This window comes from Elgaria multicarinata, chromosome 3, assembly GCF_023053635.1.
Source record: "Elgaria multicarinata webbii isolate HBS135686 ecotype San Diego chromosome 3, rElgMul1.1.pri, whole genome shotgun sequence".
Lineage (NCBI taxonomy): Eukaryota > Metazoa > Chordata > Lepidosauria > Squamata > Anguidae > Elgaria > Elgaria multicarinata.
The window spans coordinates 105225157-105250055 of NC_086173.1; the positions used below are offsets into that span (position 1 = coordinate 105225157).

Genomic DNA, 24899 nt, shown 5'->3' on the forward strand with positions numbered 1-24899 from the left:
GGCTGCTGCTGTACCTCTTGCTACTTTGTTTTTGTTTTTATCCCTTTCTTCTATGAAGCTTCACCTAGATGGCAAGGATGCAGGAGAGCCATGATCATAACGCAGCATCTATGCTTGCATTTCCTTCCCCAGCACCATATCCCACAGAGCTCATGGCTAATTGGTAAGGAGGAATTTAGTTCAGGGAAGTGGTGTGGGAAGGAAGTGTTCCATGACCTCTTCCTGCACTGTTTTCCTGATCAAATTAGCAGCCCCACATAGCTGCCTGGAAGTTCATCAACACAGATCCTCATGCACATCACATCTATTTTGGACACCAGAGTGGCATAAGGCAGCTAAGGCCAGCCTTTCCCAACTTAGTGCTGTCTAGATGTGTTGGTCAATGTTGGCTGGGAATTGTGGGAGTTGTCATCCAACCTCATGTTCAAGGTGGGGCAGCATGGGTTAGTGTATTTTCCCCTCTTAAACCCTTTTCCTCATAGTCCACTAGTGCAACGGATCACTTTTCCTTTCCTTTGATCATGCAAAGCTATGCATAACCAACACATGTAAACACATATAGAACTGACTTTTAATAGTGTGGTCACTCAGGAGCTTTTTTAAAAGTCTAAAACAGCAAACTGGAAAGAAGCGCTCTGCAACCCTATGCTTACTTTAGAGGTCTTACTTCTGTTTACTCATAAGTAAATCTCTCTCTGTTCAATGGAGTTTACTCAAAGGTAAGCATGCATCTGATTTTAGTATAACTTGGATGTAAATACAGTTGAAATCAATGGGATTTACTCTTGATTAAGGGAGCAGATCTGTAGTTTATGAACTTGGATATGCGCAGCTTCGCACGATCAAAGGAAAGGAAAAGCGATCCTTCGCACTGGTGGACTATGAGGAAAAGGGTTTAAGAGGGGGAAATTTAAAAATTCCTAAAAAATCAAGGGATGAACTAATCTGATTCAAACTTGGGATGCTGAAAGCCCTCCTTAAGAGCTATCACTGTGCCAATTTTGATCTCTTTATCTTTAAACATGAGGGAGCTGTGGGCAAGGAGGTTGCATTTTCCACATTTCTTTTAAGGTGAAAATGCCTACTCAGGATTAAGAACATAGAGTTAAATGAGACCGCTCTCCCTCCCCCTTCACGGTTGAGCGGAAAACTGCCCCACGTTCCTCTTTTGTTAGCGAGACCGCCCTTAGACACACACGCCCCCAACAAAGAACGGGATGGTTGGATATAACTCAATGGAACCGAACGGAGGGGAAGTATTCAATTCAAACCCCTTGTTACCCCACTCCTCCTGTGTAATGCAGCCCATAACAATCATGCCAAAGAACCTGGAAGCACAAACGCCCCCGGTAAACAACGCAATTTCCCTTAACGTAGAGATGCTCTTCATTCCTAGAGTGCTTTTGATTTTTACTGCTGCTGTCTCTGTAAAACGTAACCACTGCTGCTAGTTTTGTTTAATTGTATTGGGTTTTGTTTTATTGTTGTATATTTTAAATGACTACTGTGTGAATTTAAGACTGAAAGTCTGGGAAGAAATATTTTAAAAGAATGAACATGTTATGTTATTAACCAGACTTGGTAACTGAGCAAACAGTTTTCAAAAACCATTCTCATTCTTCTATCGGTCAGTTGTGTCTGCCAAGATGGAGAGATTGGGGATGGCAGACGCTGCTACTCAACCATCGCGCGTGAGATCACTCAGCTCCGTGTACAATCAAGATTTGGTGGGCAATTGAGGATCGGACAAAAATTATTTGGTAACTGTCTTCAGAATATGTTTAATATGGGCAGCCAAAGCCAAGGGTATTCCAGAACACAATTAAAATATTCCAGACATTTCAGATTTCTCTCACCATTATTGTCGACAGCAATAATGGGGCACCAGGGCTGTTGTGTTGATGACTGTCAGGAAGGTGGGCCAAATTATGATAAACTGCTACCTCAGAGTTGCTTGTGCTCATCATGTGTGGCAGCCCTATTAACTGAAGTAGACTGTTTTTGATGGAAGATCTGAAGCATAATTAATGGCAGTGTAATCGTTTGGAGAAAATTAGCCCAAACCCTCAGTTTGCAGCAAATATTGCTGACTTAGGAAAGAAAAAAGGAATGTGCTCAGGTGAATGGGTGAAATTATCCACTGTTATGCTTACTTAAATTAGATTTGACCCAGGAGATCCATGGCCAGATCTCTTAATATCCATCTTTCTTCCTTCTCCTCAGTCACAAATGTCCGGGGATCCTGAGAGTATTTTTAAGGTGGGGAGTTCAAGGTGGTCCAATATTAAAATTAAATTCAAAAGAGATCGCAACTGTATTGAAAATATATTCCATTCATGAGTGTTTAATTACAAATGGAACCCGCAACAAAATGTAGCAGTGTAAAATGTTCTCATTCATTGCTCCAGCCTGCCAGCTATGCCTTCTTCCAAGATAGTCCATTGCATTCCCCTCCCCACTGGACTTCCATTTTTCCTCCTTTAGCAGTCAGCCAGTATTCTGTGGCCACGGGTCCACCCTTCATTGCATCCTGAGACTTTTATATTGTATATGAATGGTGTTATTTTGGCTATTATATACAAATAGAAGAAATCTTTATTTTCTTTATACTGAAAACCTAGCACATTATGCAGGGCTTAGCCTTTTCACTCTCAACTGCAACTCTCTCTCAGAGCCTTTTTACACAAGTTTTTTATTGTGTGCTTGTGATTCCTCACTCATGGTAGTTTGCTGGTGCTTTACCCAAAGCCATCATCCTCCAGGGCCTCTCGCATTCTTTGCAAACATAGCCATTTTTTTAAAATGAGGAAAGTCTTATAAATGGCAGCAAGAAACCATGATGTATTTCCACAATTCTGCTATACCACAGTGCCATCTAGTGGTTGTGTAATGGAACATATAGAAACACAGAGAAAGAAAAAACGCAGAAAAAAAATCTGTAAAGAAGCTGATCTTAATCCCACAAAGAAGCTGGAAGCAAAAGTTTTGGTAAAGTGGTGGATTAAAAGTATCATGTACAAAAGCCCACATTCACCTAACTCACATTCATGATCAGTTTAGTTTGGCTTCTCCGTCCACAGCAAAGCTCTGCTCCCAAAGTGCAGCAAGCATGGGGCAACCTTAAAGCTTACCCTGCACCCTCTTCTGGGATCCCTGAACTGGATCTGGACCACAGAGTTTTGAAGAAGGCTTTTAATTAGGGCTGTGCAAGCCTCAGCTTCAGCTTCGGATTTCCAAAGACGAAGCGGCCATTTCATAACTGAACTGCAATTTTAGGCCACAACCCCTGGACCTGGGGAAAGAGCCTACAGCTCCCAGCATGCACTGCTTAGGAGGGGATGGACTTACCAGGGTACCAGAATGGTAGGCATTTATGGCCTCACCTGGAACATGTGGGCATGGTGGCTGCAATGCCACAAGTGCCCACCATTCCTGTGCCCTGCTAAGTCCATCCCTCTAAGGCACTGCATGCTGAGAGCAGTAAGCTCTTTCCCTGCTGTAGGGTCCTGGGAATTTGGGTTAAAATGGCAGTTCAGTCAGAAAATGGCCGCCTCAGCTTTGGAAAGCCAAAGCTGATGCTTGCACAGCCCTACTTTTAATCCTTTCCCCAAACATATTTCCCCAATTTAATTCCTCACCTCTACCACCACATGCCAAAATATTCCATACAGTGTGTGTGTGGTGGTGGTGGGGATAGCAGCTGGTTGGGGCAATGCATTTGTTTTCCTATTTTAATATTTGTTGATTTATCATCGTTATGCTTTATAGTTTTTTCAGTTTTTATTCTGTATGGTGCCTTGGATGCTTTAGAGAAAAAGAAATGTCTAAGGAAGCAATCCTATGCCCCCTAGACAGAATCTGGAGGGCCATAGGATAGTTCCGATTCTTGGATCTGAGGTTGGAGACATTACTCCGAACTCGGAGCTAGGAATTTGAGCTCTCTGTTCCCTCCCCCATGTCTGGAGAGAACTGTGTTTGATTGCCTTGAGGGAAAGAGAGTGTGCTGGTTGGCAGGAAGGGACTGGGGAGGCCGGCTTACAATGTACCCTCAGATCTCCCCAGCCTCCTTCCTTCCTGCTCCGCACAGTCTCAGCTAGTGGAGCGAAGAAAACAGTCTAGCCAAAGTGCAGAGCAGGGGGATCATAGAGGAGAAGATCACCTCTGCCACTCCTCTTGCTCTTCATTGGATGGCCGTAAGCCTCCAAGTTTGGAGGCTTATGGCCATCTGTAAAGGATTGCACCCTAAATGTCTAAAATAACATAAATAAATTTTGAATCAGGAAAAGAGCGCAGGGGAAAATACTTAAGCTCCCTGTTATAATTCAGAGCAATGATGGGGTGTGTGCTCTAAAGAAGAAGAAATAGAAATATAATGAGGTTCACTGCCAGATCTCTTTTCTGCCTGAAAACAGAGAGGAGAGAGGAAACTTTAGAAAATAATAAATATGTGTGCTATTTATATCTTTTTCTGGTGGGGGCTGTCTTTTAACAGATTTGGGTTGTTCATTAATCCTGAACAAATATGGGCCTTTCACAGTGCTTTTTCCAGCGGTTCATTTCGGTTTCACTAACTTCAACGTAAGTACCCATCTCTTTTGGTAACTTGCTGCTCCTAGAATTTGTATGTAGGAAAGTTGCTTCCCTTTCTCCTGGTGTGTTAGACTAGATGTGATTATTTCTCAGGCCAGCCTAGGGACTACTCACTGGTTAACCATTTGTGGTTAAGCAGCATGGTTTAGCATGTTGTCTGAACCAGGCCACTGTGACTATTGTTATAAGCAATTAAATGGGCCCAGATAATGGGTGTGTGCGTGTGTGTGCTAAAAGCACAAAACCTTCCCCTGCCTTTTTTTTTTTAAGGCAAAATTACTGTCTGGGCTTAGTAGTACTGCCATAGTTATTTTGAGATATAACAAGCATTAAACGGTGTTAACATTAACTGGTGTGTTTTTCTACAAATTAATCTTTAGTGATCCAAAGGCAAACTAGACAAACCACCCACCCTGTGTTTGTACTCTTTAAATGGCAGCTGGCACTGGTGAGGGAAAGTATTGCTTTGAAAGAAATTTATTTTGCTTAAATATCTGAGCTTAATACAGACACAAAAGATGGTTCTCCTCCACCCCACATGAGATATCAAAAAGAGTTGCAGAAGAAAATTGTACAGTACTGTATTCCCACATATTTTTGCTTGAAGAATCACAACAATCAATGAGGCTATAAGTGAATATTTTGAATTGCCTCACTGATATGAATGGATCAATCTATGTTACCAGAGACAATGTTATAAGTCTTCCATGGATACCTGTTAATTTATTTAAGAGGTTGAAAGGGGAATAATAACAAAGGGGAAATATTGGAACATAAAATCAGGCATTTGTATTCTCACCAGAAAAAGGCCAAGGCTGCTTCTGCCCTAGAGTCCACTTAGCTGAGACATTTTCTATAACAATTAGCTGGAAGTGGAATTAAAATGTTCTACACAAGCACTTATTCTAGTATTGCCCTTCTCCATCACCAAGATGCTCCTATAATGGTTACTGGAACTCGGTCCCATTTAGCAGATGTTCCTAGCAATATTAAAAGTTTCCTCTTTTGTGCTATACCTTGTTTGAAATTTAGACCTTACTCTAAGTAATCTATAACATTAAAAAATATTACCATTCCACTTGATCGAATGCCTTTTCTGTTTCAATAGAAGTAATTATCACTTTTATTTATTTTCCATTTGACATAATCCACCACATTTATAATCTTTCTTACTTTATAAACCAGGAGTAGGCAACCTGATACCCACCAGACATTTTGGATTACAACTACTATAATTCCAGATAATTGGCAATACTGGCTAGGATTTATGGGAGTTATAGTCCAAAAATCTGGTGGGCACCAGGTTGCCTACCCCTATTATAAACCATTTTTCTTTGTTTAATAAACATTATTGGTCTTTTTATATAACTTCATAGGTTGATATTGCAATTAAGAAGGTATTTAAGGGGAATTAAAAGACTATTTATCACTACTCCCCTACCCTTAGCATCAGGAAGCAATAAAATGTGCTGAACCTGCAAAGAGAAAGTGTTTAATTAAAGGCATAGAGCCCTTAAATCCTCAGGCTACAATCCTTTGCATATTTACCTAAATCAATTGAATTTAATAAGAATTACTACTTCTAAAAAGATTTGTATGGGATTGCACTGTCAGCAGCATTTTTTGTGTGCTTGTGATTGGTCACTCACGGAACTTTGTGGGTTCTTTACATGATGTCATCAACCTCCAGGGCCTCTCTCATCCTTTATGACTAATATCACAGCTTTTCCTTTAATGAGGGAAGTGTGGGATTAAATCTGAGAAGAGCAATATTGCTGCATGTAAGTGTGCAATTGTGCTATACCACAAAGAGCCTAGTGGCTCTTTTATGAAATATGTAGAACTTCTAGACAGAGGAAATTCCTGGAAAGAAGCAAGGGGAAGCACATGAGAAGAACCTGATCTGGATCCAGCAAATTATCTGGAAACAGAAGTCCCAGTAAAGCTGCGGGATAAAAGCTTGGTGTAGAGAAGCTCAGGAGGAAAGCACATAAAACATTGGAATGTAAAAAGCTAACCATCTGAATACTTTGTAAAGAAGTGATTTCACCAAAGAATGGCAATTCCAACAAAAAGAGCTAGTGTGGAGGGGGGGGGACCAATTTGGGAGAATGAACATAAGTTATTTCTCTCCTAAATCATTAAAAATGAAAATACAATATTAGGTTTATATGATTATAAAACTGATATGTTGCTATATTAATAAATGTATTATAGAAATTAAAATGATGTTTTAAAAGACATTATGAAAACATATTTAAGAATTCTGTTTTATTTTGTTTTTGATACTCTCTTTTGCTTCCACAAAGACTTCATATGCAGAGAATTTATGTAAAACACACATAATACCTGGGCAGCATTTGTGGGATGATTTGGTCAAAACCAAAGTCCTGTGGACATTATCTGGACACAAAGTGATATTCACTGCTCAGGTAAAGTAATTTTAATGTTATTTCCAGATCTGAGTTAAGATTCTAAAAAATGGGCCATTCTGACATTTATCTTTTGTTTGTTTATTGAAGCTTGGTCTTGAAGTTTGTTTTGAAGTCTTATGCCCAATTTTAAATATGTAAGAAAGAGCTGTCCAACGCTTTCCTCTGAAATTGTAATTTTATATTTCGCATGGATTTAGTTCTTATTTATCCACAATAGTATTATTATTTTGACTATTTATTTGTTTTCAAATACATGTTCAAAGTATTTTTCTAAAAAAATCTTAATCAGTCAATAGTTCCTGAAAATTCTTGTTGCTTTTCTTCCATCATCTTTCTTGGTGACTTTCTTGGCCAAGGCCGTTTCTACACCTGTGTTTTTTCCAGGGATCGTCCCAGCATCATCCCTGTCCATGCAAATGACACACAGGGGATCCCAGGAGCAGGCATTTTCCTGAGATAATCCTTAGGTGTAGAAAGGGCCCAAGTATAGTGTACCCAGGGCTCACAGGATCGAAGAGACAGGACATTTGGATGAGCAGGGATTATGCCATCATCTGCCACTGACTTCAGGCTTTCCTTTTCCTCTGAGTTTAGCTTGAAAGCCTCAGAGTACCTGGTGGAAAATGGATTTTCCTAGTGATACATACATTGATCAAAACATGTTTGGACTCCCTTTGGAGGTGTGGCTAAGACAACTGTCAAGTTAAGCACCTACGTTTTAAAAAGTACTGTGACACTACCGTGGCCAAGTTAAAAGAACTGGATATGTAACTGGAGAAAAGAAGATTATGGAAGACATTGGTGCTGTCTTCAAATATGTGGAGCTGTGACACAGAAGATTGAGCAGATGTGTTCTCTGTTGCTCCAGAGGGCAGATCTAGGACTAATGAGTGGAAATCGCAAGGGCTTCAGTTAAACATTAAGATAAGTTGCTTGATAGAACAGGCTATCTCAGGTGGTGATAGGTTTTCCTTCTCTAGAATTATTTGAGCAGAGGCTGGAAGACCATCTCTCTGAGATGCTATAGTAATTAAATCCTGGACTAGATAACTTCAAGGTCCCTTCTAGTCCCAAAATTCCATGATTCTAGTAGACATTGTGCGATATGTTGTGAAGGAGGTTGCACAATGCTTTCTGCCAACTGAATCTTGTGCTGACAACAATATTTTGTTGTTTCCACAAAGACAGTTCTTTTAACAATACCTCTACACAGCAAGCTGTATCTCCTGGGGTGGGGTGGGGTGGTCAATCTCCAAATAGAATTTAGGTCCCAATATTTATGCAAACGTGCCTTTTCTTTTATTAGCTGTTTAGTAAATGTTCCAGCTTTAGATGATGAAAAGAGAGTAATCCACCCCACTTCCCTTTATCATCTATGTGAAGCAAGAATTGTGAAAAATGTTGCAAATTGATCGGGGCAAGGGGGATGGTCTACCCAGCTTTTCAGCCTCGGATCAATTGCCTAAAGAGCAAGGGGAGATGGCCTGTATTTTTCCCCTTTGGGCAATTTATTTTTAGGTATACACTTTAGACAAATAGACCACTTCTATTTTATGCTGGGCTATGATCTCCTGATACCATCAGATCCACTCTGGTTCCCAGTCCATTATGGTATCAGAATGCATTGACTAAAAGGCTGACAGCCCTAATTGCAAAGAAGTACTGTGGCTGAAAAACAGCTTCCTCGTGTGTGTGTGTGTGTGTGTGTGTGTGTGTGTGTGTGTGTGTGTTTAATAGTTCTGTTAAGTTTTCCTTGTTTTTCTCTCACGTTAAAAAAGCAAAACTCTGCCATATGTGTTAGAGAATATTCGCCATGTGGAACATTGACATACAATATATCTAGCCAATAAGGAGGGTACCCCAAATAACAAAGGAACAAAAAAGCCGATGAGCAAGGGGTGGAACCTGGTGTATGTCCAAAAGATTTTATTGTAGCCTAAGCATTTCAGACTGTGTAGAGTCCTTCATCAGGGCACTTTGTACAACAATATGAGCTCACTTCTCTCCTGAGCGATAATGTGCTATGTTAGCACATTATCATAGCACATTAGCATTCAGGAGAGAAGTGAGCTCATATTGTTGAACGAAGTGCCCTGATGAAGGACTCTACACTGTCTGAAATGCGTAGGCCATAATAAATTTTTTTGGACATACTCCAGGTTCCACCCCTTGCCCTTCAGCTTTTTTGTTCCATACAAAGGACTTAAACTGTCTTACAGTTTTCTGTCTATTCAGAAGTAAGGCCCACTTATTTCAATGGTAAGTGTGTATAAGATTGCAGTACCATGGGTATTGTAGTGCTGTAGGCAGAGAATTCTTAGCCCTTCACCAAACTACAAGTCATAGGGAAGCCATTAATACAATATATTGGCTGCATAAAAAATTGTGTATATGTATATATTTCATGAGAGCACTTCCACTCTAAAACATGGTCATTTCATCTCAATAAAATATAACCTCATTTATCGAAATTACCTAGACTGTTGACAGCATTATATATGTTCAGGCTGCCCTTTGCATTTGGCTAGCTTTGTTCTTTATGTAGGAAAAATAATTAAATCTCATACTGTAGCTACTGCAAGACTAGATACAGCAGATGTGTATGCGAATGTCCTTTAATTGCCCGTACTGAAATTTGCATCACAGAATAATCCTGTGTTACTTTCCCATTTGTCATGAACCAAGCACTACACATATTCAGATGCCCCAGAAGTCTATTTTGTCATGGAAAAAGGTATACCAGCTGCTAATGGAATTATACACCTTGTCAACAAAATGAGGAAAATACCCACCTTGGACACCTTTGGAAATGAAAAGGTATGTTGAATTCTTTTCCTCATAGAAAATGTGAAGCAGGCACAAAGTATCTTATGTTGTCTAAGCCATAATCACATTTCAGCCCCAGAACAATACCAAGAGCTCCCCCATTAACAGATTTCACCAATGAACCCCCAAACAACTTCTAAATTCCCATGGGTGGCTTGACAAAATATGATTAAAGCTCTGTAAAAACCCCATGTATAATGTGAGGTATGCCTAGAAGCAATTAAAAATAAAAATGCCCATCTCATCTCCTCCCCCTTTCACCAACCAACACTTTTAAGAGGGGCAGCATAGAACCATTTCCTTCTGATTCAGTCATATCGTTCCCCCACCAAACCCTAGCCCTCAAATTCCTGGGTCTTGAGGAGTATCTTGTCTTAATCTTAACTGCACGAGCCCCTTAAAGGAGTTCCAGATCATGTTTTATGAAGCATGGATATAACAATATTTGTGGGGGTAATTCGGGAATTGTTTTTGATGCCAGTTTTCTTTTAAATCTTGTTTATGCAACACTAAAACTACATTTTGGTTATATATGAATCCAGATATACAGACTAGTGACAAACAATGAGCTATTTACTATGTGTTTTTGTTCTATGGTGGACTATAGCGCTTATGGTGTGCATACCTTGGAAGCCACCTTGAAATTATATATATATATATATATATATATATATATATATATATATGAGAGATACATAATTTTACAATCCTAACTGTGTTTAGAATTACAATCTAAAAATAATTTAGATTGTAATCCTAAACACAGTTACTAAGGAGTAAATCCTATTGAACTCAATGGAACTTAAAGTAAACATCCTTGAAATTGTATTATTAGTAGAGGATGGAGCTCAGGTCCCTCCTGTATAAAATTTGTCCCAGCACTGTGTAAAAGTGACAGCTAAATGCTGTTGTTTTCGCAAACAAATTTTAATGGAATATTGTTTATAACAAAAGTTGGATTCTATCTCAATCTCCCACTTTTTTTTCAATTGTGTGTCTTTTTGCAGAAAACAGTTGCAGAGATTCTTGCTTCAGTGGAGATTGCCAGCCGATTTGAAACCATCTTGGAAGTAAGAAAACCCACCTACGGAGTTGGAAAATGAGCACTGAGTTATTGCAGCATTTTCTCAGGAATGTGGCTTGTTCACTGTTGAAGCTTCTGCTTTACAGTCATTTTATATGAATGGCATTAGGACATTAGACAAATGTTCTCAGTTGAGAGAACAAAAGGAGAGGGGTGCTGATAACAGAACATGGAGATAACAAGAAAAGAAGTCAGCCTCAAATAGAAAGATTTATTCTGGTAAAGAGGACTCCGAAAGCATTTTGATAATGTCTTCATTGAGGATTATGAGAATATTTCTCCTCCTCCTCCTCATTCTCAGAATGGCATTATTTGAACTTTGCTCTAGAAGTATCTCTCTTAAAATGAGTCCTTCCCTTCACCCACCAAGAAAAATATTCAAATGCTTCCAGATTGACAGCTCTTACAACTGCTATTAAAAAAGCATTTTATAATCCTATCTTTTCCTTATTTTCTTTGTGGAAAGAAAAAAAGATAAAATGGAATAAACAGGAACGTTACAAATAGAAGACAATGTTCTCTCAATCCCCCCTAAAATTCCATCTACGAGGTAGGACAATTGTGTGATAAAAGCCTCACCTCAAACATCCTCCCTTAATAAACTTCTAGAAAAAGGTTTCAGGAAGGCCATTTTCAATAATAATAATAATAATAATAATAATTTTTTAAAAAATATTTCTTACCCGTCTCTCTGTGTGGATTGAGGCAGGGATCAACAATAAGTATAAGTACATAAAACTGATTAAAAACATAGTACACATTAAAACATCCTAAAAACATCCTAAAATTTTCTAAAACATCCTAAAATCATCCTGCATTTTCTATGCAATTCTATGCATGTTTACTCAGAAGCAAGCCCCATTGCATTCAATGGGTTTTATTCCCAGGTAAGCGTGCATAGGATTGCAGCATCAATGTGCAGAATGAAGTTCAGAACTCACTATTTAAGGGTTTTTCAACAGAACACTAATTTAAAAATCCTTCTAGAAATTATCTGCCCTCTTCAAGAACATTGAAAGCAAAAGACAGATCGCAGCTAGAATTGGGAGGGGTGGTGGTTCATAAAATGTGTAATTCTGTTTTCCTCTTACGTCTTTTTTTTAGTACATTCCAACTAGGATCCAACACAGGTATTGTTCCATTGAAATCAACAGGTCTTAAATGTTAAGTACCTGAATGCCACCCAACTGTTTGCATTTCCCCTGTATGATATCTACTGAAATTAGTTTCAGGAGCTCATCCTATCAATTCATTGTTTATTGACAGAACCTATTCACTTTGTCTCAGAGCATCTAGATGCATCTAACTTTTCTCTTATATAAACTGAGCCTTATCCAGCAAAAGTTTGTCACACCAAGCCATATTGAAATTAATGGGTCTTGAATGAGTTACTACTCATTTGTATCATGTAAATGGCATAACTCAAATATGTAAGTTATGCTGGGAAAAATTTATTGCAACCTATTGTTCAGCTCTATAAGTCAGCAATTCATCAGTGTGCCTATTCAAATGCTGTTGTTTTTATTGAATAATAATCGTGATTTTTGATGACGGTACTTAATATTTTGTAGAACTGTGATCTGCCTTCAGTTCTGGATGGCCCTGGACCTTTCACTGTGTTTGTACCAAGTAATGAAGCTGTGGATAAATTAAGAGATGGAAGGCTAATTTATCTCTTCACAGAGGTGAGGCCACCTTTACAAATTACATTACAGCTTTACATTACAGCATTACAACTATCCTAAGGACATCCAGAGATGTCATCTTGATCAAATGCATAGATGGTCCCTCTACCCCATGTATTGTCTGGTGGGAAAACTCCATGCAACAGTGGAGTTTATTTTGGAAAACACTCCACGCAGAATATCCACACTGTGCAGAGGAGAGTTCCTGCACAACCATTGCATTGTGTGTTGTGTGGCATGCTCTGTGGAGTTTTCTGTTGTATTGAGTTGACTTTTTCCACTGGCTACAGAGTTCTCTGGCAAGAGCCATGAAAGGAGGGAGTGCCGCTTTAGGAGAGCTGCTGGGATTGTTTTTTTCACAGCAATGGCTGATGGGATACCATCGGGAGGACCAGGAAGGAGAGAGGGCAGAGGAACTGTCACTCAAACACTGTGTTGAATTTTATTCAACTCCACAATAGACCACAGTCACACAATGGTGGAATTAGAACATGTTGTGTGGGGAGTATTCCCTAAAAACTCCACCACTGAGTGAAGTTTTCACACTGTGTTGACTAGCGTGTTGTCTGAACTCAGCCAGGGAATCCCTGTCTTACTTAGCCACTCCTGCTGGGAGGAGAAGCCATGCAGGAAAGATCAAGCAGTATGCATCAGCAGTAGTACATTTGCTTGCTTACTGAATCCATTAGAATACTGATTTATGATAATGTCTGAACATGGCTGGAGTGTACAGTCAGAATCTTCAGGGATGAAAGAATAAACCTTCAGTTCCAACATACTTTCTTAGTTCCTGGTTTGACATTTTATCATTTTGCCCTTGCTGGCCAGCAACTTCATTTCTTGACGCTTGGTACCTTGTTGTTGTTGCTGCTGCCACTGAATATCCTCATTTTGCAAAAATGCAAGAATGTTATCAAAGGAATATCTGCTCAGAACATTCATAAATATGCAAAAAAATGAATTCCATGGCATGTATTTGAACTTTTTGTGGTTCAAAAGCTATTCTTGGTGCCTTTGTACAAATAATGCTGCCCTTCCTTTAATACTTCAGGAAGAAACTCTGATTCGAGGGATAATTTGCATGAATAAGCATTTAGTATTTACATTAGCAATCAGCATCCATTATTGTAGTTACGTCAAATGTCTAGGGATAATGAGTAATTGCTTTCTTCCTGCTCTAGGGAATAAACAAGCTTCAGGAACTTGTGAAACATCATATCTTCCCAACCGGAGCGGTAAGGCATCTCTGTTTCCAGCTTTGTGGGTTCCTTTCACCACATTTCCATTCCCCATGTGGTCAGATTCAATTCTTGCTGCAATCTCTGCTAGGCCTAAATGTATGCGCAGCCCTAAATTTTTAGGGTTGCGCACGGACCCCCCCCGATCCGCTCTGGATCCCAATCCGCAACTTTCGGATCGGGTCTGCTCCGCTTTGGGATGATCCGCCTCCACTCTGCTCCGCTCCGCGGTGGATCCGGATCTCCACTTCCCCCACCCACCCATAGACTTGTATTGAAAATGTAAAATGCCTATAACTTTTTTAGTTTTCAAGTTAGAAACATCAAAATGGGCACAATGATAGCTTCTAAATAGATCCTTATTCATGCCCATTTTGAAGGAAATCCGATCAAGCCCTGATTTTTGGGGAATTTTAAAAAACATTTCCCCATTTACAGAAATGCATGTATCTCTGTCATTTTCCCAGATACACACATGCAACTGGGCACCATGAGAGCTTCCACGTAGATGCCCATTTTGAAAGATATCCGATCAAGCCCTGATTTTGGGGGGGATTTTTAAAAAATACATAGCTCAAGAAAATCCACTCCTCAGTCACCGAAGTTCAAACCCACAAAGAGAGAGAAAGGAAACTGTCTATTGATGCCTCTGGCTTAGTCCCCCAATCCAACATTGGGATTGGAGGATGCTTCACATCAGGTGATCACTTATCATCACGATTGGGAGTTGAATCTGTCTCTCAACACTGAAAAAAAGCCTGCCCTCCCATTTTTACCCATTCTATAAAAATTAATAGCAAGCAAACCACACAACATAATTTTTGAAAATCTCCACAAATGACCCCCAATCATCAATCTCTAAGCACAGTAAGTTTCAGGGATCTAGCTTTAAAAACAAAGAAGTTATAGGTGGTTTTTTGCCCAATGTAATCCTATGGAAAAAAGTGTCCAAAATGGTGATCAGAGTTCCATGACTAAGCGGATCGCTCCACAAATGAGCGAACCACTTTGCAATGCTCCACTGCCCCCTGACCCGATTCGCATTCGCCTTGGGCGGAGGCAAAGCGAGCCGCTCCGCTCCCGCTTCTACGACCCAAAACGGAGCGGAGCACACGCCTATCAATTTTCAGTTTCTAGGTGATGTGGAAGTACTTTAACTGTTTTCACTTCCCCCCACACCTGCACCACCTTTTGATAGAGAGTTTTACCAATGCTCCATTTTCAGATGTTTCCATTAGCAAGTGGGATGTCTTGAATTGTGTGTGTACCAAATTTCAGAATTTTGTTCCTATCATCATCATCCTCGTCCTCGTCGTCATCATGAGAGACAGCTTAGGGTGCTTTAAGATGGTTGGCTTCTAGCACAACCAATCAAAATACATTGTGCTGCTATTTCATCTTTCTCTCCTTCATGGATTTTTTGTAGTAAGAAAAAGGACAGAAGAAGCAGTTGGGAAACATGGGAGGGACACAAATGGAAGACAGCAACATCTGGACACGCACACACCAATCCAATTCCATAAATGAGGGAGGGCACTTACACCCCTAGTGAGAAAGTAGCCATGTCATTCCGGAAAGCTGAGCATTAGAGTTACCAAATGAAACTGCCTAATGAATAGAAAGTGTTGGTTCAAGATTTAAGCTCCTGACTATGTAAATGCAATGTGCACCATATTTTCCAGGTGAAAGTGGAAAAACTGATAACGATGCAGCATATTCTGACCATGGCAAATCAGATATTAACAATCCGTATTGCTGATGATGTAAGTGCTCTGTCCTGTAATTAAAATGAATGTGATGTTAACCCATTTGGATAAATATTTGTGTTTGGCTTGGCCTCAGCTTCATTCCAGAGAGACATTAGTATAAATTTATGTAAACATATGGATCTCCATGCATAGAGTAGTAGTGAGTAGGGATGTCTGGATTTTGTGAAATCTGTTCCAGTTGTGTTTCATGGGTTGTGCATCTCATTCATTCCCATGTTCATTCACAGACAGATTCTCCTTTCCCCCCCCCCCCCCGCCTTTTTGTGGAAAAATATGCAAAAATATGTAAGAGAGTTCGCAATTATTTACATAATTTATGTTAGTACAGAACGTTTAGCATGTTGTCCCCTTTCCATTCAACTTTTCCCCATGTATATTTTCCAGGATGGCATATGTCTCAGAAAATTTGTGTACATTTCAGGATAGTAAAAAAGAAAAAGCAATAAAGATCTGGTAGTCCATGGAATCTGTGGAGCCTGAGCAGGCTGGTCCACAATGGATTCTGCAGGTTGGATTCTTAGAAATCTGAACACATTTTAATCTGCCTCAAATTTCTCTAGCATCCCTAGTAGTTAGTGGGGTTGTCTATTGAAGAAATAATTTGGCCAAGGTCAATTTACTGACAGGTCTGCCTTGCATAGTTGTGTTTCAACAGTTACTTCCTGCTACAGAGGGAGCACAATCCTGAGACAGAAATTGTTTCTTTTACCACAGGGAAGAATTCTGATGGGTGACTCTGCTGTTGCCTTAAGCAAAACAAATATTTTGGCATCAAATGGTATCATTCATATGTTGGATGGCATCTTCATTCCTCCGTCAATAATCCCCATTCTGCCACACCGATGCAATGAACAGCATTATAAAGTTGTAAAGGTGAGTCAGTCTTTCTCCTGATTGGATTTTTCTATATGCTCTATGAAAGTCCTGGACTGATGGGAAAAGACTGTGACTAGGTTTATATTACTGCTTTATCGAAGTGCACTAATACCTGTTGGGGCACATTACACATTCCATATACTGCTCCCATAGTATTATTTCCTGCTTTTTATTCCACATTATCCAAAATACAAATGTCATTGTGTGTCCTATGAGGTATAAATTATGGCTGTGCATTGTCTTGTGCTGAATCCCTGAATGCGAGGCAAGGCAGGCCGATTCAGCCTGCCTTGGCTCGGATCAGAGGCAGTACCAGCTAAGCCCGAGGCACCCCAAGGTTGAAGTAGATTGGCATCAAAGCATCAGGGCACCTTGGACCAATCTGGAGTGGTGCTCGGCCACTCTTCTCCGCCAACCTGGGAGAGCTGGCACAAGGCCGCCCGTGAGTCCAGAGAGCTGGCAAGGCCTTAACTTGGCACTGATGGTAGTGGCAGGAGGTGACCAGGGAGGAACTCATCTCCCTCTCCTCCCCATCCTCACCCTCCCTGGTCACCTCTTGCCACTACCACCAGCACCGAGACCTGTAAACCACGTCCTCCTCCCAGAGAGCCAAGCTGCAATTTAAAGTTAAGGCCCGAGTGGTTCTCTGTTTTTACTATATCTATGGCTGCTAAAGAGGCCATTCCTCTTTACAGCCACCATAGTTTGTGGTCATAGCTATAGTAAGAAAAGAGAGCCGCCATGATCTGAACTTTAAATTGTGGCTCGGCTCTCTGGGAGGAGGATGCGATTTACAGTCCCAGGAGTGGTGGCACTGGATTGGGGGGGAGAGGGCAAAGGGGCAAGGGGGCTGGGAGCAGAGAATCAGGAGTCCCATGGACTCCTGGTTTGCCTGGTGCCCAGCTTTCCTGGGTGCTTTCTGTGCAGCTGGCACCCAGGAACCTGCAAGGCCAAGTTGCTTCAGGGGGGCTGAATCTCGCTTCGGCTTCCCAAAACAACCTCTAAGGCGAGTTGGGGGGGGGCTGTGTACAGCCCTAGTGTAAATGTGCAAGAGGGATATATGTAGCATGATGATTTGAGAAAAGGTGTAGAGTTTTCTCACAATACAAACTCCATTATGCTCACATGGGTCCCTTGTGCTAACTGATCAACCTTGCCATCATTTCCTTGGTGCAGCTTTCCTGCAAAGTCAGCCGTTTGAGTTCCCCTTTTGGACCTGACCTTAAGAGTGCTATTTTTGATTGTGCATGTTGTGGTTTTATTCTTCTACATTATACCCTTAATATTTATGACTCAGAGAGCAGTTTGGCTCTTCAGAAGCCATCCTATTGCAGCTCCTATGAGAGTTGGCTTTTCCTGTTGACACAGCCCCTGGTAATTGGTTTGATGATATTTCACCACCTCGCTTGGAACATCTGCTTCCTGTTGCTTAGATGGAGAAGCCGACAGGGGCTTCTAGGCACGGACATGACACGGTCACTCTGCGGTAGTCACAGCAGCTGCACAAGCAGAAATTCCAGTCCAGGCTTAGAAATTGGATTTTATTTATTGATTTGAAAATTAAGTCTACTGGAAAACTTATCCCCTGGCTTTGTAAATTATCTCCACAGGGAGAGTTAGCTTTCAAAGACATTTGCTACTATTCAGGTAGCACAGAGTATTTTGAAATACCACAGAATATATGCTTAGTAGGAACTGGACTGCTTCAAGTCTTGTTGTTCTTTTGTGTTACTATTACTACTGCCAATAAAGGAGGAGACAAACTCCGGTACTCAAAGAAAGAACGAAAATTTATTGTGCTCTACACGTTTTGGAGAGGACGTCTCCTTCTTCAGGAGCTGTTTTTAGTTCTTTTGAAATTCCTTGACTGCAAGAACAACAATATCTTCTTCTTTTTTTGATGCTTGTATGTGCTGTTTTTTTTAGCACAATCAATTTTCTTTCTTTCTTTGAGCACGGAGTTTGCCTCCTCCTTTGTTGTTACAGTGCCTTTCCCTCCATGTTCGTGTCTATTACTACTGCACCATCAAGGTTCTTTCCAAGTCCCTGACTAGAGTGACACCAGAAGAAGGGGAGGGAAGAAGAGGTAGGGGTAAATGGGAAGAATATGCATTATTGTTTAAAAACTCTCCAGCAGTCTTCTGGTGCTTGTGGACAGAGGGCCTCTTCCTTACCGGATTTTCCACGGTAAAAAAAAAGACGGAAGAAGCGGTGGGAAAACACTCATGTTGTAATTATGGGAAAAGTAGGAGTTTGAAAGGTCATGTGAGCACAGTTGTTTCACTTTATAAATATCGTTTCATAGTGCTTGCATTGAGTTAGAAGCGTGGGGGAGGGATATCAGGCAAGGGTTTTTAAAAAGAAAAATAGTTTAATAAATGTGTACCCATGAAGGTCCACATTACTTTAACCAGGAGGAAGGGGGGATTACGCAGCAGCTCCATAAAGTCTCTTCTCCTCCTCCACTAAAAAAGTTTCCAACACCCTCTGCAAACCAACACAAATGCCAATGCACCACCACCCCGTATCCCAGATTGTGCTGCCCTTAAGCGTAGTATGCCTCTCTTGGAGCCTTCTTACCTTGAAGTAAACACCACTGAAGTCAATGCGACCTCATGTATATCATTACATTGTCAGTAAGTAGTTTTTTGAGACAAGAAAATGAAAAGAAAAAGGGGGATAATAGGGAAGGCTTGAAAAGACATTCTAAACTTTATTCCCCCCCCCCCCAATTGAGGCAGTGGGTGGGGGTAAAGCAGCATAAATCTCATACTCTTCACTGGGCAAGGCACAGAGAGAAAGAGAGAAAGGGAAGAGAAAAAGCCCTTGAGCGGGAGCAAGGCATAAAAACTGTTGAGAAAGGCTGAACATTGAACTTCTCCAAGCTGCTGCTGTTTGCTTGTGGGGCTGAAAAAGTACAGGGTCAGCCTTTTGATTTTTTTAAAAAAATATATTTTTCTCTGTGTCCCTACAAAGTTCCATTTCAATGACAGTGAGAAGTGAGCCAGGCCTTACAATGATGGGAGGAAACTCTCCTCTAGATTGGCACTTGGGTTGCCAGACTTCTGAATTATTAGAATGAATAAAACCTTTAAGGCGAAAACCAACAACGCATTTAGCACATTTGGCAGCAAACAATGTATCTGGAAGCCCCAGCTGCACCCTCTGTGTTGCAAAGCAGTGGGGTGACACTGGCCATAGCTAGACCTAAGGATTATCCCAGGCAAATGGAGGGGTCGTCCCTGCCTGCTCCCGGATCCCCTGTGTGTCATTTGGATGCACAGGGATGATCCCAGGACAATCCCGGGATATAGGCCTGGACTAGCCATGTCTATGGTGATAGGCATTGCTGGTTTCTTTTCAGTTATGGTTCCCAGTTGCATGTTCCATATTCTGATGACGAAAAGTCCTGTGACAGTTAGAAATGTACAAATTTAGTTAAATCCATTCTTTCTGTGTTTTATGGATTGTCAGGCATCTTCCATTCCGTCATCCGTTCATTGATAGAATTGGATTTTGTTAGACTAGAATTTGAGTTAATTCACAAGTGCTCATTAGTACCAATGCACTAATCCGCATTCATAGATGTGCAATAGCACTAATGCAAATTAGCACAAATGTGAAAAAACAATCCGCATATCCACTTTGCTATTATGGGCAATGCGGAAGGGAAATTATATGAACTTGTTACCATGGTTTAAATGAATAACAATGTATTTGGGTGTATGTTTGACAGTACTGTAAACTTTTTAATTATGGAGTAAGGCTTCACATTCTTTGTTTGTTTGTTTTTTATTGTTACAGGGATCTTGTGTTGATTGTGATACCTTTAATACCAGTGTTTGCCCACCTCAAAGCAAGGTTTTGGTAAATAATTTGTATTACTATTTATGGTGGTGATGGTGGTAGGAGATTCACAGTGAGGTCAACATTTCTTTACAAGGACTCTGCATCTGGTAATAGATGATCACTGATTTAAGTAGGATCAACAGATTCCAATAATACTTAGAATTTGTCAGAGGATTTGTGGTCTAACTCACAGCAGAACAGCATCAAATTGACAGGGGATTCACCAGACATTGGAGAGATGCTCCAGAAGTCTTGTCTGATGTCCTGGATCATACTTTGCACGTGTGGCAATGTAGTATGAGCTCATCACACCATTTAGTACAGCCAAGAGGCATCTGTGCATGTGTGTCTGCCAGGGCCTTACATGCATAGCCTTCCAAAGGTGTCAAACTCTGCTAAGTTCAGCTACTGAAATCAGGCCTTGGGAATCCATAATTGATTCTAGGTGGGAGGTGGAAGTTCAGCAGATACCCAGAAATGAATAAAAGAAGAAAATAAAAATCCAGATCCACCAAATTTATTACAGGCCAGAACCAGGAACTCCTGCATGCCTTTTTTGTTGACAACTTTGTATCTGGATTCTGACATAATGGAATACAAACATCGTATATCTCACCAGCTCAGCAGAGTCCACTTTGGCTGTGGTAGATTTGGACTGAATCAAAATTGTTTGAACTTTATTTGAATTTTTTTTTTAGTTGTCATTGAAATGGATCTTGCTTCCCAGCATTTGTCAGATTCAAGAAATTTTCTGAGAAATTTTCCATCAGTTTCTCAGTTCATGCGATTGTAGATTGACTATCGCAACTGACGCAGTGGCTTCTAAGGATTCTATCTCTCTCTGCTTCACAACTGTTGCTATTCAGCTCCTTCGATGTATGGGGAAGATGTGAAGGTTGAGGTGGAATGGCAAATAGTTACTATGCTGGTTGTTTCTAGCTTTTGGCAAAGAACCAGCCCTAGCTGACTATTGGTTAGAATACTCTTTATTAGAAAGTGGTTCTCAGGAACACACACACTTTCTAAAGTTAGGTACTAAAATATCACTAACAACAAATATCTTGAGGTCTTTCATTCAATAGGGGTGAAAGTTTGATCATCATGGAACAAGTCCCCCAAAGCTCACTAAGAGCTAATTACAGAATGTTTACTTCCTTCCTGTGTCTGTTTGGAATGGGAAGCAACCTTGTGATGTGCTGGCTCTTAACCAAAGAAACTTGTTTATGACACAGTTTCTGCTGCATCTTCATTGTTCTGCCTTTTCACGAGGCAAACCAGAGGGCAACAATCTGTCTTGACCATTGAGACAGGAAGCTGTTTTGTGGCTTTTTCTGACAGATGTGTTGACAGCCCCATTCACCTTGGCTCCTCGGTGAACCTTCTCAGGCTGGGAAGACGTTATGGATGCATATGGAACGTAGGTGAAAAGTGTATTTTGGAACTCATCATCCATTTTATTTCCAAAGGAGCATGAGTCCTTCCCAGTGGAGTGTGTTTACATCCATGATCCGTTAGGCTTGAACGTTATGAAGAAGGGTTGCCAAAGGAGCTGTAACCAAACTGTTGTGGTAAGTCTAAGGAGCAGCGGCTCCCAAATATTTATTGTTAGGCAAAGTAAAACAACGGCTTCAGGTTGCAGATACTGGGAGGCAAGGGTGGCAGCCCCCTGCTGTTCCTCTTGAGCCCATTCGCTATTCCCCTTTCTTGGAAGACAGAGCTTTGTGTGTCACAGGCCTGGTCCTACCATTAGGCAGAGTGAAGCAGTTGCCTCAGGTGGCAGATGCTGGAAGGCGTTATCAAGCTATTGGAGGAAAGACCTGTGGGCCATGCAGCCTGGTGTGTGCTTCCTAAGTCAGCCTGCTACATTCAGGTGCAGGAGATGCTGCCGACATAAAAACATGAGAAGAGCCCTGCTGGATCAGGCCAAGGGTCCATCTAGTCCAGCACTCTGTTCACACAGTAGCCAACCAGCCGTCGGCCAGGGACCAACAAAGCATGACCTGGTGAAACAGCACATTCTCACCCATGTTCCCCAGCAACTGGTGCACACAGGCTTACTGCCTCGAATACTGGAGGTAGCACAAAACCAACAGGGCTAGTAGCCATTGATAGCCTTTGCCTCCAGGAATTTATACAACCCCCTTTTAAAGCCATCCAAATTGGTGGCCATCACTACATTCTGTGGCAGTGAGTTCCATAATTTAACTATGTGCTGTGTGAAGAATTACTTCCTTTTATTTGTCCTGAATCTCCCACCAAGATGACCCCAGGTTCTAATATTTTGAGAGAGGGAGAAAAATGTCTCCCTATCTACATTCTCCATACCATGCATAATTTTCTACACCTCTATCATGTCTCCCCTTAGCCTCCTTTTTTCCCAAGCTAAACAATCCCAGTGATGTAACCTTCTCTCATAGGGGAGATGCTCCAGCCCCATAATCATTTTAGTTGTCCTTTTTTGCACTTTTGCCAGCTTTATAATATCCTTTTTTAGGTGTGGTGACCAGAACTGTACACAGTATTCTAAGTTTGGTCGCACCATACAGTTTGTGCAATTCCCCCCTCCTCCCCCCCGCCGACCCATGAAATGACTCTCATAAGGCTCAGCTACTGGCAGTAAGAGCTTTAAGCTATAATAGGCTGGTACACTTGGTCCCACCTCTTTTGGCTTTGGCCCCACCCATGTTTGGAATGTGGCCCCCAAGAGCCTCTCTGAAATGGAAGCTGGCCTGTGGGTTGAAAGAGGTTCAGCACCTCTGACTTAGGGTGTGTGTGTGTGTGTGTGTGTGTGTGTGTGTGTGTGTGTGTGTGTACATGTGTACGTGTACATACACACTGAAGATATCCCTTGAGCAGGGATGAAGAGTGGCATCTGTGGCAGTCACTGAAGTCCCCAGGACCACAGCTTCCATTTCACAATCGCTGTTTGCCCTGTGTGGCCTGTGGAAGAAAGGAATTCCAAACATCAAAATGGATACTGCAGAACAGAATTGTTGTTCTATGGTATTAAAATGAAACAAGGGTTTAAAAGTTGAAGCTCCCATGAAACGTGGGCTAGTTTTTCTAGTATAAAGTGACTTTTTTCCATTGGCTTCATGGTGCAATGAAGGTGCACAGTTGGAACAGTTTCTTTAAATGTAAGGAATGATGGTATCATTTCAAGCGATGTCATTCATCTCTTTTTTTAGACATCTGGATGCTGCAAAGGGTTCTTTGGTCCCTCCTGCACCCCGTGTCCTGGTGGATTTACCAATTCATGCTATGGCAGAGGAAATGTAAGTGGCAAAGAGCCTTCTGTGAAGTTGGGAAAGTGTGAGAGCCTTAGTTTTTAGATTGACAGTGGACACCATACTAATGAAACTAGCTAATTTTTTCAAAAGGATGTATGCCTGGTGAATTTTGATCTGAGCGTTAAGCAGCAACATTACAAATGTATTGTGTTGAACTTACAAAGAGAAACCAAAAGGCCATACTTGATTAAAACAAGCAGGCTTTGTTACTGTAGTAATGGGCAGTGCTGAATATTCATGGTTGCATAATGGACTTATAAAGGGAAGTAATGGATGAACTGTCTCCAGAACTGCATGACCATAGGAGTGACCCCACTACAACAACAAAAATGATCACTGAGAGGCTTTGTTCTACTTTTTTCATTGACTTCACAGTGCAATGTAGGTGCGCACTTGTCATGTCATGTAACTGCCAGGTGTAGAAGTAATTAATTTAGAGCTGAACACCGAATTGTAGACAAATTCAGCGAAGATCCACATGAAACTAGGTAGCTGCAAGAATCAAGTTGCTTCAGGAAAAACTAAGTAAACTCTGTAGAGCCTGCAAGGATCACTGCGCTGGGAAGGCCCCCTGCGCGGTTCCTTCTGTGAAATCCTTTTGAGTTTTGTCTTGCAACATGACATCCCATTTATTGTGCTGAAATTTGTCTTTCCTCTTCAGTGCTCTGATGGGATTCGAGGGAATGGCCAGTGCCGCTGCTTTCAGGGTTTCAAAGGAGCTGCCTGCCACATCTGTTCAAACCCAAACAAGCATGGGCAGAACTGTGATGAAGGTCTGTGACTCTGAATGTGCAAGAGAGCAACCTTGATGGGTGACCAACTTTCCATCTCATCACAGTTATTTAAGAAAGCATTTTGTGGAAATACAGAGAGTAAAATTTCAAAGTCCGTATTAGTGTAATAACTTTATTAGGTCAACCAAATGATCTTCAGATTCTAATTTGAATGTCTGCAGAGCTCCACCCCAACGTCCCCTCCTTTATCTTGGGACTTTGCACATGCCAACATTCGGATCACTACCAAGTCTGACTTTTTTCTCCCCTATTCCCTTCACCCACAACCGTGGCTCCAGGTAATCTTGCTTTTTGAAACAACTTGCCTGATGAAGAGAACTGGCGATCTCAGAAATATGCAGATTTTTTGTGATCTTTTTTATCTGACTTAATAAAGGTATTAACCTAAAATAGGTTTTGGATTTATGGATTGTGTAAAATCCATTCTGTCTGCATTTCTTGGATTGTCAGGTACCTTTCATTC

General features: G+C 41.0%; 1 protein-coding gene across 1 annotated transcript in view; it reads left to right on the top strand.

The window, feature by feature from the left end:
- Window positions 1–24899, top strand: part of STAB1 (stabilin 1) — a 124645-nt gene that overhangs the window by 21312 nt on the left and 78434 nt on the right. Inside the window, exons 10-22 of the mRNA XM_063121597.1 lie at window positions 1633–1760; window positions 4493–4578; window positions 6900–7022; window positions 9711–9842; window positions 10859–10921; window positions 12507–12620; window positions 13802–13855; window positions 15541–15621; window positions 16342–16500; window positions 20308–20370; window positions 21819–21920; window positions 23541–23627; window positions 24304–24415. Of these exons, the coding sequence (XP_062977667.1) occupies window positions 1633–1760; window positions 4493–4578; window positions 6900–7022; window positions 9711–9842; window positions 10859–10921; window positions 12507–12620; window positions 13802–13855; window positions 15541–15621; window positions 16342–16500; window positions 20308–20370; window positions 21819–21920; window positions 23541–23627; window positions 24304–24415 (1304 nt within the window). The remainder of the gene's footprint in view (window positions 1–1632; window positions 1761–4492; window positions 4579–6899; window positions 7023–9710; window positions 9843–10858; window positions 10922–12506; window positions 12621–13801; window positions 13856–15540; window positions 15622–16341; window positions 16501–20307; window positions 20371–21818; window positions 21921–23540; window positions 23628–24303; window positions 24416–24899) is intronic.